This window comes from Idiotropiscis lumnitzeri, chromosome 1, assembly GCF_059441095.1.
Source record: "Idiotropiscis lumnitzeri isolate Australia: NSW breed Sydney's pygmy pipehorse chromosome 1, RoL_Ilum_1.0, whole genome shotgun sequence".
NCBI lineage: Eukaryota > Metazoa > Chordata > Actinopteri > Syngnathiformes > Syngnathidae > Idiotropiscis > Idiotropiscis lumnitzeri.
This window is the reverse complement of record NC_142391.1, coordinates 16,836,057-16,849,917: the sequence shown is the minus strand read 5'-3', so window position 1 is coordinate 16,849,917 and position 13,861 is coordinate 16,836,057. Positions and strand designations below refer to the sequence as shown.

General features: G+C 39.4%; 2 protein-coding genes across 4 annotated transcripts in view; one reads left to right on the top strand and one right to left on the bottom strand.

Annotated features, from left to right (window-relative positions):
• Positions 1-169: 169 nt before the first annotated feature.
• Positions 170-2,631, top strand: mrpl33 (mitochondrial ribosomal protein L33). Its single transcript, XM_088293108.1, has 4 exons — positions 170-319; positions 643-661; positions 744-850; positions 2,259-2,631. Exons 1-4 carry the CDS (start codon positions 298-300, stop codon positions 2,306-2,308), a joined length of 198 nt encoding a protein of 65 aa, XP_088149234.1. The 5' UTR covers positions 170-297; the 3' UTR covers positions 2,309-2,631.
• Positions 1,274-13,861, bottom strand: part of rbks (ribokinase) — a 32,807-nt gene continuing 20,219 nt past the window's right edge. For all 3 annotated transcript variants that reach the window (XM_088292796.1, XM_088292880.1, XM_088292967.1), the window contains exons 8-9: positions 10,489-10,677; positions 1,274-2,975 (exon numbers count right to left, since the gene is read on the bottom strand). In XM_088292796.1, the coding sequence (XP_088148922.1) occupies positions 2,802-2,975; positions 10,489-10,677 (363 nt within the window). In that variant the 3' untranslated portion in view covers positions 1,274-2,801. The remainder of the gene's footprint in view (positions 2,976-10,488; positions 10,678-13,861) is intronic.

The following is a 13,861-nucleotide window of genomic DNA, read 5'->3' as shown; positions in this document are numbered from 1 at the left end:
GACCTTGGTAAATCACAGTTTCACGTTTCTCTTTTTTCTTAAATAAAAGAAAATTAAACTGAAATGAATTTAATTTGCAATAACAATTATTTTTCCCCTGCCTATTATATCGTGGACGGTGGACATTTTGTAATTTTAGAATATTGTTGGATAAAACAGAAAATCTCAACGAAACTGCTCAGCGGAAGAACTTGTGCTGCCCCGGAAGTTGATGTCCCAATGTGACTTACCAGCTTGGCTCTTACTAAATATATAATAGCTATTTTCTCGGTTTTTTAAAATCTGTGGTGAGGAAACATGTTTCTTACATCCGTGAACTGTGAGTATCCAACGCTTATTCTTTAAAACCAACGATGTATGAAATTCGCAAACCATTTTAACCTTCTAGCAACTAGCGTTACCATGCTAGCATAGATATCAAGTGTTTCGTCTTTTCAATGTTCACGTTATTTACTCTTGTGCACGTATGTGGTTTGTGTGTAAACGCGTCTCATTTTATGCATCAGTACACCTTCACTGTGTTTAGTCAAAATATAAACTGAGAATGAAGCCGGAAGCATGATAAACATCTTAGCTCGCTTGGAATTGCTCTGTTAACGTAACTATACATCATTTATTTGACGGGCTCTTTTCATTTTTCAGTGGCAAAGGCGAAATCAAAGTAAGTGACAAATGGTCAACAGCATTATTTCTCGTTCCCGGAGCAAGAAGGAACCTGATTGTAATTGTGTTCTCCCTACCAGAACCATCCTTGTGCAGATGATGAGCGCCGCGGGGACGGGATTCTGCTTCAATACCAAGAGAAGCCGGCTCAGAGAGAAACTGGTGCTGCGCAAACATGATCCGTTTGGTAAGATTTGAATGTATAAGAACAAGTGGTGGTCTCAAAATTCACAGGTTTAGTTCGTATCCCCGTTTTTTTCTGGTCACGATTTTCGTTTCGGTATACGTTGACCCTTAGATAAATAATGATGTGTTCTATTGAGAGATTGGCCTCTGGTGATTCTCTTTGCTCTGGTGCAGCATGGAAAGCTTACTAAAACATCCAGGGCGGGGGCAAAGTGCAGCCATTTCTGTCGCTTTCTGCAGCGTTTTATTGTCCATGTTTGTACAGCCTACATACAGCCTGATTTTTCACAAATAATGAGTGCTAGTTTATAAGATTGACTTATTACACGTGTACCTAAAAGAGAAACCAAAAACTGCCAACTTTAGTGAAGGTAATCAACACAAGTACAATGTGAGTGCCACAATAAAGTCGGAGCCTGGAATCTTTGGATTAGGATTGTCGCATTTATTCAATATTATGCTAACCACGAAATTCACTCAAGTATTTTTCTTTCGTGTTTGTGAGTAGTGTAATATATTTTCCCAGGTTTTCCAAGGTCAACACTAAAAGACGCCTCCAAAACCTCCTTTGGTGGGGTCACATTTGGACTTGTGAACAATGTTTTCATATTTTTTAAGATTTCTCCTCCAGTTTTGTGTTATCATCGATCCTTTTCCTCTGAACTCTCATACAGCTGCTCGATGGCCTTTTGAAATGTTCGTTGCCTTCAAATTGAAGGCTTCATCATAAGTATTGCGTTTTCACCATTGAGCGTAGAAGAAATGAATCCTGATCCAAATGCTCCAAAGGGTGTTGAATTGATTAAACATCAACTACAATAAAACACATACAGAGTTAACATTTCTACAGAGCTCAATGAAAAATCTTACTGAGTTAAAAAGATGTTGAGAATAGATGAGAATGTGATGTTCCAGGGATCAAGAAAATCGTCATCCTCTATTAGTCTCATGTGTTGAAACTAAGAAAAAAAAAGGCACTTTTTAGAGCCTAAATTAGACTGTATGTGGACCATAATGATTTTGGTGAGTCCCAAGGTAGACAAAAAAACTTTATCCATTAAAGGTCATTAGTCTTGTTTTGTTCTGAGGAACGCAAGTGATTCACAGAATTGCCTGGAATCGGAGAATTGTATGCAGCGTTGTGTGCCTCTGCCTTCAAAGAACAGTTAAAGCTGTCTGAAACCCAAAAAAGGCAAATAGTAGTACTAGCCTTATTCACAAAAAATGCTTATCTTTATCTACGACTAAAGAACCCCACCACATCTCGAATCAAAGGTGATGCGAAGAATTAATAAAAAGATACTTAACTTGAATTTGTCTATCTCCCCCAACAATCAGTCTTATTTTCTTAGTGTTGTACAATCATTTTTTCCCCCGCCCTAAACATCATGACCTTTCTCTCGTTACAGTGAACAAGCACGTCCTATTCTTTGAGAAGAGGAAGATCAGATCTATTTAAAATGGACCTCAACACGTTGGCAATAAACCTGCAACGTTACGACAGAACATTTGCTTCGTGGATTCCAAAAGAAAGCGTCAAGCTGGAAATACTCTTGAAGTCAACATCTGTTCCCCACTTGCACCAGGCCAGGACGGCAGAAGCTTCTAGACATGATTCTACTTTCATATAATATATTCATTATCAAGGTGTCCTTCATGTTTTTTTTTTTTAATTGTTTGAACCACAACATGAATAATCTATAATCATGTTTAATTTCATTGTCAGTTATGTGTCTGTCACAAAATTACCATTAAATGCTATTACAAATCTTTTTAAATCAACTATTTTTGTGTTCATTCCTTCAGTTTGCACCATTGCACATTTAAATTGAGGTGATTCTGCTCAGATTTTGTATCTTTCATTGGTCGTTCAGATTGCTCATAGGCAGCACATTAACAAAAAAGCAAGTTCATTTGTCTGGTGAGACCCATCGGAATAGAATATGTTGCTCTCAGAAGAGCTCATCTGCCAAGTCCCGTTTGTGTGGATACGATGACTGCGTGCCTATGGACTGCACGCTCACTCCTGCCACTTGACCTGCTCTCCGGGCCGCCTCCTCCAATTGCATTGTGGGATAATGGGCCATGTAATATGCAAGCGCTCCGATGAAACTGTCTCCAGCACCCTGGGAAGAAGACAATAGGGAACAATGCCTTATTTCGTCTAACAACAATTAACACAAAACTTTCCTCTGGCACGCACGTGCAATCTAAATGTACATAATGATGGGTGGAGTTGGTTTCAAATATTGTGTAATTTGGGAAAATGGTAGGAAGGGAAATGTTTTTTTCTCCCAAGAAGCTGTCACCAGTAGGGGGTGCTGTGACATGACCCTCGAACCATGCCTTACCCTCCAGTTCAATGGAAATTGTGCGATACCAGAGAAACGGATATGAATCCTATGAATTCCTAAACTTCCAATGAACATTTTTACGTTTTTCTAGCTTTGACCAAAATGTTCTCATTAAGGTCAACATGTAAGGACAGATAGAGCCAATTATCTATAGGTATGGAATGTGTTGTCCGCACCCTCAAGGAGAAGAGTGTGCGCGTGCGTGCGTGTGTGTGTGTGCGTCGGGGGGGCGTGCGTGCGTGTGTGTGTGTGCGTGGGAGGGGGGGGGGGCTCTTTGATGGGAAAAGGCACAATGGCATGTTGTGACCTGCTCGTGTAAAACCGCAAATGCAGACCCCCCCTTCGCCACCCCCGCCGGTTCTCACAAGTCTGTTACTCATCACTTTGGCTCTCTAAAGATATTGCACTCCAGTCCGGGGTAGTTGTCTCCCCCTTTCAACCTCAGCATAACCCTTTCACGGCCGGACCAATGAAGACATTGTCAGTTATGTGCAGATGATTCAGGGACACCGGACAAACAACTAAGTCCAAAAGGTCAGAGGGGTTGTCGGGGACATGCCCCGAGATGAGTACGAATCTGAAGGACACATTTAAAGGCGAGGTAGACAAATCAAGTTTCCAAAAGAAATGGGTCCACTCTCCTGGTCAGCACAATGGGTGTGACTCCTCCTGGATTGTTGAGATGCTGGAAAGAGTGAGATCAGAGCGCAAACATTTCACAGGACCGTTGGAGTTCCATGTTTTGTTTATGTCTCCTGTCTGGTAGCTGGGCTGGGCCATGACATAGCGCAGCGTCTCAGGCAATGATGATGTCGTTTCACTGCTTGGCCGAGGCCTCGCTCTTTGTTCACGCAGTAATTATTTGCTACTTAGGAGTTTTGAAGCACACAACCGTTTCCAAAGTGTGTTGACTAAGACAGGTATACAGGCACTTGATAAGGTATATAAATGCCGGAAATCTTTCATTTCTCTGTTGAGGCTGTCCCTGCTGTGATCTACCAATAAATCAACCGCAGTTAGTTTTGTGACAAGACAAAAACTCCTGCATAAGCATTTTTAAAAGATATTCCTGGAATTGAATCCTAAATGGTCAGTTATGAATTTCCCCCTCAAAAAGAAAAAGAGCTTTTTACGTGCATGTGACTATAATTTTGAGAAATTACAAACAGGACTGCTAGAATTAATTCTGTTAGGAGAAAAAAAAAGCTTTCATTTTTGTAATGTAATCATTTTTAAAATTGTGACATATTAATGAGCTGAATGCTTGTGTTTGATCGTGTGTTTGTGGAATATGAATTAAGCAGCATCATCTACCCGTTTTTATCTATCTCAGGGGGTGGCCATTTTTCCACTTGCTGTTAACTGAAAATCATCAGAAGAATGAAAACAGGTGAGCCGTGATTGGTCGTTACCTGAGCGAATTAGGCCCTGTCATGTAGATGTGTCATGTGTGAAATTCTCGACAAAGTTTTTGGTGTAATACTGCAAACAAACAAGAGCCGATCAGAACAATACCACTTAGTCTTGATCTTGGCAAGATTACACAACAGAGCCATGTCGAAATCTACATTTAAATTTTGGTCCCGATTTTCCAATGTGAAGTCAGCCAACCTACGAGCTCCAATCCAACCTTTGTCCGCCTCACTAACGTCTCCTTCTCCAAGACGACCAATGTGAGTGGATTTATTGTATGAAGCTCAACAAGGCTGACAAGCGTTGCCCCCTTCAGCCCCGCTGCCACTGCCCTCGACACACTTTGGTGAAGGTTAGATCTGGAGGCCTGTCAATCAAATGACACAAGTGCTCGCCGCGGATGAGCAGTGATGCTCGCGCGGGTCGCCTGCGTCCAACGTTGCTTGACCTTTGTGACTTTCTTCCGCCTGCTCTCTGCGAGCGCTCAGCCTTAAGTTTGAAATTCGAATGGCAGATGTGATTGCGAGAAGCTCACCGGAGAAAGATTTCAGCACCATTTGGTGGAAATATACTATCAAGTCCAAATGATTTGCTTTGTGTGAGTTCAAGTTCATACCGCCACACTTTCATATTAAGTCCAATTACATAAATTTAACTTTGGAGATTTTATACTACTTTCTACAGACAGAATAAAGGAAACAAAACTGTTGAACGTGTTCCTTACATGTTTGACTTGTTGGCTTTTGCAGAATGTCACAAAAATGTGGGCTGTGCCTCAAATAACCAAGAGGACAAACTAACGACAAAAGCAACAGCACCGCCCACACATCTTGACTGACAAGTGTTATGATGACAAAACGAGCTTTCATACCACTACTATTGTTTGCCCACCTAAAAATATTTTTCATTTGTACACGAGAAATTGCAAATGTTTGGGCTGCTTATTTAGAGCAGCTGCTATAGGAGAAACAATTTAAAATCAATTCAGCCCTTACATTATGTCCGTACTTCAAGTCCATTCACATTTTTTTTCCTAATGTGACATATCGGATTTTTTTCATGTCAAATTATTCAAATGTGACCAAGGTCTTAGACACACACACACACACACACACCCACACGCACCCCCATACACACGCATATACAATCCGGAACATTTGGCAGCTCTGCTGTTGACTGACGTCACAGAAACTCAGCGCTCACGTGATGACCAATCATGGTTCACTTGTTTTATGAGTTTGGTCATGTGATGTTTGTAAACTGAACCGTGATTGGTTGTTACCTGAGCATTAAAGTCATTTTCAGTGTCCTTTAAATATTTGAAGTGATTTCTAATTGCAATCTGCTGTATGCTTATCGAAATACTGGATGGGAAAATGAGTTTTACAGAGATTCATGAAGCAGCAACTCTGTTTCTCACCCTCCAGTGATCTCGACTCCCATCTTGCAATGACAGATTGTGCAGACTCCTGAAGCCTGCAGCCTGTGTGAATGAAAAGCACCCCCGGGAGAGCCAAGACCAACTCAGGGGCAACGCTGACTCACAGTGGCTTCTATGTCCGGAAGGTTGCAAACAGCCGGGGACGACTCCTCGGAAGTAACAAGGGAGGAAGCTTGACAGATCAAACAGACACTTAATTGGACTAATTAGCCCACTTTGCATCTTTGATCCATCTGCAAGCTTAATCTTTAACACTTCAACTGTGGTGCTGTGCAAGACACACAAGCAATGGACAGGACCAACATCTGGTTCGCTATACAGCAGCTGCTCTGTACACATGTAATCCATTAAAACAAGGTGATGTGGCAGTTCTCTAATTGTGTCATCCTAACCCAGACTGTACTCGGAGCAGGAATGCAACGCTCAGGCATTATTTTCCCTTTACCATTGAATTCCAAGAAGGACCCATTCAATTGCTCCGTGGTCTCTCCAGTCATGAAAGAAAAAAAAAACGATGACTAATTTGATTGCCTCGACCCACCGTGTAGCAGCTGTAATGTCTGGATTAGAAGGGGCTGTCTACCTTAATTTAGTCTTTGGGGTTGGACCTCCTGGAGCGGAACAGAAGAAACCAAGGCCACCCAAGTCCCGAAAATGTAACGTATGAAAGTGGGTGAGTTATAGCTTCAGATAACTTGCGACACAAAACAGCCCAGATTCTGAGCTCAGAAGAGGTAAGCCTGTGTTCAATTTATAACAAAAGGAGGCATGCGTGTTTGATTTGCTTTTTTCTTTTTCGTATTTTGAATCCTGATTCGTGACCCTGACTCAGTATATACTGTAATTACTCTTGGCGTGTACAGTCGTTCACAGGAGCACCGCATTGTAGATTATATCCTTCTGGACCAAGTAGTATACTTTAATTTACGAAAGGACTACAAGTGGGTCAGGACACAACGGTACAAAGTACCAACACTCCTCAATTATAGCCTGTACCTTCTTGGGACTTTTTATGTCGTACCGGGACTTTACATGATCCCTCAATACCCTCTTGTTCTATTTCTCTCCTGCCTTTTTTTGATACGTGTACAATTCCTTCAGTAATTCATGTATGTCAAATTAAGAAAAAAAACAATGACAGAGGAATATTTTCTGTCTCTGCTGAAAGTTCATTTGGTGGCGCGCCATCATTTAGACATGTCAAGAAATATAACGTGCCGCCAACGCAAAGGCTAACTTCAAAATAAAAGCTTACCAAATAATACATTGAAGACAATGCAATAGGTTGGCCCGCATGGTGGCATTACGGTTAGCGTGACTTAACTTGTTTTTTTCAGTATTTTGGCTTGCCGTATCACAGCATCGCAACAATAAAATGTTGCTACGAATATCAACAATGCAAACCCGAAATAACATTTAATCGCTAATTTAGGATGATAAAAGAAACGCTAATTGATTACACCATCATTGTATGATACAGCGTTTGGAACCAGCAGCTAGCGGCTAGCTGCTAGCAATGAATGCACAACTGGCAAAAGCAAGTCGTACGACGGCTGTTGCTTTGCGTTCTTTCTTTTCTTCTTTTTCAATGAGGTTGACATCGGCTCGTTTGTAATTCACTCTTCTGTGTTTGAAGGATAAAGATGTACAATTTGGGATGCAATTGCTTATGTCACATGTACCTCCGACTACATCATGCTGACTTTAATCGGAAGAGAGAAAATAATTCTCCAGCCCCGATTATTGTTATGTGCGTACTTGGGCCTCAAGTAATTTGAGTACCTCGGTTAAAAAAAGCTCAAGGCCATTTTTTCTGCCTTGAGTACGTGTACACAGTTAGCAAGAAGTAAGCTAACCGCAGCAACAATTGTTCAAGTGATGCTATACATTACAGTAACACACCGTCAATAACTTAAGAAGGTCAACTTATAAAAAAAAACTTCAGCTCGCAAATAATATTTGGATATCAATGCCGCAGTATACTTTTATTTCTAAATTGTTCCCAGTAGCGTGTCGTGTGGTAACGACTAACTTGATTCGTTTTCCAGACTATGTTTGGGGGTTGTTTATTATTGCCATCTCAAACTGTTGCTAACGATGACAACAATAAACATTGTTGTTCAATCACTAATTAAGGGCGCTAAAACAAATGAGTTAATTACACTGGCACTGTATTTTACGGCGCTAGCAGAGCTGGCAGGGCTCAAGTTAATGGACCTCAATGACTGACAGAGTTGCCATTCCTTTTGACCACTTTTTAATAAAACAGCCTTACACAAGTGTGTTGTTTTAGCCGGAAAAATCGCCACTGCGCTTCGAACGTCACTTTGTCTCATCGACCAAAATTTATAAGGAGGGATTTATCCACATTCTCACGAATGTTTCTAGAGATGATAATAGTGTGCTGCAATGCACAGTTTAAATTTAATTATAAAATGTTAATAATCTAAAAATGTAAACCAGTGGGCCATTTATTAAGTGGAATGTGTTTTTTCTCTGTAAGATGTGTACAAGTATAAATGTTCTGTAAAGGGCTTTATTACAGGTATAACTGTTGTGAAAGCACAATATAAATAAAGATTTATTTATTGTATTGCATTGTATTCTGCATCTTTTTATTCAAATATATTATTCAATACAAATTTTGAGTAGGATATCCGAATACCAAAATATTCGATTGCTGCAGTCCAACTGCGCAAGCTGCTTTCGTAGACTGTCGTTAGTCACAGAATAACAACACATAGAGCTCAGGCCTGCAGTACCTTACAAAATCTATTTGTAAAAAAAAAAAAAAAAACGCGAGTGACTCATTTCATTAATATTGAAGTACCGCAGAGTAATTATAAAAATTCAAATCACAGTTATTTAAAATGAGAATGGCAAGAAAACAAGCACAGGTGTCGACACGTTTCAACTCTTTAAAACTTGTAAACACTGCTTGGAAAAAAAAAATCAAAGCTGTAACAACAAAAGAGTTAATCATAACCAAAAACACACTCTTTCCCAAGCAGGCTCAAAAGAAATGGAAACCCAGATAACAACATCTTTTTTCCCCACTCCAGTAAAAGAGTAAAAGGCCTTTACTGGAAGAGGGATTATTTTGTCCAAATGAGTTAAACACCCCCCAAGTTATGGGCCCATCAAAGAACAGAAGGGCCGGTGTTGTGTGTGCGCGCGTGTGCACGCGTGTGTGTGCGAATGTGTGGGGAAGGAGGGGGGAAATACACAGCAGGCCTAACCACAGCGAGGTTTGCACTGCTTTCTGCTGACTGATGCATACAGGCCCAAAAGGTGAGTCACAGAAGTGCATGATGGTGGTGGACTGGGGGGGAGACGGTGAATAATAAGGGCAGCAATGTGTGTCTGCTTCACAATGCGGGGGCACAGGAGTTCACAGAGCCCCCAAGAAGGCGAGCTTTTTATTCCTGAAATGCCATGAGTGATTTAGGTAAAACAACAAGATGTGGCCAATTAATTCAAGCACAGCATCACCTTCACCGTCTCACATTGAGGTTACTTATAAGTAAGGCTGCCAGGATGGCCGAGTGGTCTAAGGCGCCGCGTTCAGGACCCAATCTCCCCAGGAGGCCTGGGTTCGAATCTCGAATTTCCCCATTGTGGGACTAATAAAGGGAATAAAAAAAAAAAAAAAGTATATATACAATCTATATATATATAAAATATATATACTATATATATATATATATATACACAATCTCTCTCTCTATATATAGTATATATATATAGTATATATATATATATATATATATATATATATATATATATATAGATAAATGTATGAATGTATGTATGGATCTATGTATGTATATGAAAGCATCTCATTCAATGAAATTGGGGTATTTTCTTAGTAAATAGAGTATATGCTGTTGGAGATGAGTCACTAACGATGTTAATTATAACATAATAAAAGTCTCAATAGCGAGATGACTCAGCAACAGAACCAATGACACGCACAATTAAACAGCCGCGCTTAGGATCTATTCAAAGTTGTAGAAACCAACACATCAGAGGCAAGAAACACAAGCAACCTGCATTAGGAGTGAGACGCTGATGCGGAAAACAAGCCACTGAAGTCGGTGTGGAACAACTCAAACATTTCTGGCCTCTATCAAAGATTACAATCAAGGATTTTTTTTAAGTGTTAAACTGTGACAAGATTCTTCTACTTTTGCTCATGTATTAATTAAAAAAAAAGCAACGACAAGCACTTTACATTCCTGCAAACACACCCCCATGTATTTTATTTTTTTAGAGCAGTAATGACGTGAATATTAACCTTATTTATATATCCTAATTATAATAAAAATAATAATAATGGTAATAATAATAATCACAATTTTATATCGTGATCCAGAATCAGACACTGAGAGGAAGTCACACAGTATGTTCCTAATGACGTGTCATGCTTACTGTGGTGTCCACTGCGGTGACTGGCGTTGTTGGAATATGTTTCGAGGTAGACTCCGGTGCCTTGAGCACCACACATCCCTGGGCTCCCAAGGTGATAATAACTGTGCTGCATCCTCGCCTCAGCAGCTCGCAGCCGGCACAACGCGCCTCCTCCACGTTATTTACTGAGAAACCTGTCAGCAGCTCAGCCTGGATGGAGGCACAAGATGAGAACTGTATTAAGAGCTATTATGAGTCGAAGCGTAAAACAATTGGATTGGAATTCTGATGGGATTAATATCGTATTTAAATAAGACAATATATTGCGAATGCAGCCCTTGTTGTTTTTTATAGTTAATCTCTTTTGTGTGAGCCATTCTTGAATGATTCAGCTCCTAATTACACCCCGGTGCAGTCAAACAGATTTCTAGTCCAAGCTTTGTTCAATATGTCGGCAGTCTGTGGCGCTGAGATGTTTGGTGGGAACGTTGTTTGGCTGCGTTGCCACATCTGGAAGCAAAGTGACGAAATGGTAACGAAGTAATAATCGTTGTGTGTTTGTATATATATATATATATATATATATGTAATATATATATAATATAGATATATATATATATTATATAAAATATATATGTAGATATTATATATATATATATATATATATATATATATATATACACACACACACACACAGTGATAGTGTATGTGATAATATTTTACTTAAAACAAATGTGTTAATTTTCAGACAATGTTTTAATTCTTATATTATGCTCATATATGTATTCCTGATGGCAACATTTTTAGTAATTCTCGTTTTATAAATCCACATACGCAAAATAAATATTGGTCAATATCTAACAAGGAAAAGTAAGGTGAAAATTGTCACGCAGACACAGACAGTCAACCGGCAATTCATTTGGGCACTTTATGTCGTGGAACAAATAGCGTATGTGGGTTGTATTCGAGACTGCGGAGGGAAAATCACAATGACTCGGAAAGGAGAATGACTCAAAAATTGCGTGAGCAACCATTTTAATGGCTTTCTGACATGCATAATCTTGTGAACTAAAGAAGCCCAGATTAGAATGAAAATGATGATGTATCATTTTGAAAAAGAAAAGTCAAATAGTGCTTACATTATATATATATATATATATATATATATATATATATATATACACATACGCACCCCCCCCCACACACACACACAGAATATATACAATGTAACTGGACACAACAGTAGATAAAAGGGTGAAAATTAAAGTCAATGTGGAGTCATCCAACAAAAGCTGGACCCAATCATCGTCGGTCAAGTCAACAAATTAACAGAGGAGTAAAATGTTGCCTTGGGCATTTAAATCACTCACAGTACGTCTCTGTAAATGATTAGACCTCGAAAGACCTCACAACTGTTAAGAAGAATGGCGGCCTGCTTCCAAGAAACTTACCCCGGGATTGTAAGTGGATCACACTTTTTATTTTATGATTTATATCTTTTTTTAATGAAAATGAAAACATACAGAAAAACATTTATCTCCTATCCAGACTGCACTATAAGATGACCATGTTTACTTTTCTAAAATTTAGCTTTCACTGCTTTCCAGTCCTCCTCAACAATGTACTGTCGCACAATTTATAGCCCTAAAACATTTTAGCAATCTATTTAAATTGATGATTTTCCCTGTCAAATATGCACAACCACTTTGTGCTAGGTACCTTTTTGTTAAGAGGACATTTGTCCGCACTTTTTTATTCCTGTACTTGCGGCGCGCACAGTATAAATAGAACAACATGTTCCTCTCGGCAGGTGAGATCGTCATAAGGACGTGAAAGATGACATCGTCCCTCTCATAAAACGCTTCGAACATTTTATGTGAGCTGTCAATGAATGGAAGCGCCTGTACTTTGTCTTGCTTAATCCCTCCCATACCCCTCACCACTATCTGCACCCTGGCACAATGAGACCGCACAAGCATACAGACACATGCACACACCTGGACGGTGTGCATGCCAGATCACCTCGTGGAAAAAGGTTCAAGCGGGACTGACACAAATGTCAAATGGAGGTCTACCGATCTGATCCTTCTTGTTTTTGTACAATGTCAAAGTGAACAGTGACCTTGGACAAGTTCAAAAATAAACAACGGTGTATCAATGTTTAAGAGCCCGCAGCTATGCAGTTTTGTCAGGCGCAAAAAAAAAAAAGGCGTTTTGTTAGTCATCGGCTTTACTCCAGGGCATTAATCTACCCCCCCTGAATCCCTCTGTGTACAAGAATAAGACCACATTTAAGTTTCTGCCTAGCTTCCTGTGTGAGTAAATACGGTGGTTAATATGCAGCGGAGGTGGTTGCTTTTATGACAATTAGTTGTACAGTCATAGCCACGTCTTTGTTTAATTGTTTTGATCATTTCTGTTATATTGAGGACTTCTCAAATGATACGAATGTAAATGTTTTATTTTATGTTTATGTTATGTTTATGAAATAACTAGCATTCTATCACATACAAAGACAGAATTTGCTTGAGGACGATTAAACCTGTAACAACGCTCTATTAAAATATATCAAAGTTGATTCAAATGAAATTTTAATTTGTACGTATGCCAATCACTTTTACAAATATAATGATGTACAGTACACACAGATGCCAACTCTATCATCACCTCTCAGGAATATTCTGGAAGATTTATACAAGTTATTTTGTTTTTCCCATTATGTAGGGGTCTTCAATCCTGTTCCTTGAGTGCCGGTGTCCTTCCTGTTTTCCATTTTTCCCTGCTGCAACACATTTGATTTAAATGATCAGGATCGTTATCTAGCTTCGGCAGATCCTGACGATTATCTGTTCATTTGAATCAGGTGTGTTGCAGCCAGAAAGATGGAAAACAGGCAGGACACCGGCCCTCGAGGAACAGGTTTGAAGACCCCTACCATTATGGATAGATTCAAAATGTTTTGAGACAATATTTTTATTGTAATACATATTAATGTCGTGACAGTTTTATTTACAGAATGATGGAATTATTTCTGAATGGGTAGCACGGTCATACAGCGAAGTGAAATTGATTTACAATAAAAAAAATTTAAAAAAGCAAAATGCAATTTGGAGAACATTTTCTGTGCAGATCTCAAAGGTGGGTCTTGTGTGTCGCTGTGTTTTTTTTTCTGTCGACATATTCATTTAATTTACTTTTCATAGTTGGATGCCCTGCGCTCGAGGTCCAAAAATTCAGCGGTTAATCAACCACTAATCAATTATCAAATTAATCAATAACTCTTTTTGTTAATGAGTGAATTGTTCGGATACGTTAACCTCAAACCCAAAGTCTCGTCACATCTGACCAATGAAATTACCGAACATGTCACAGTGGAACAATGAAACTGTCCCGA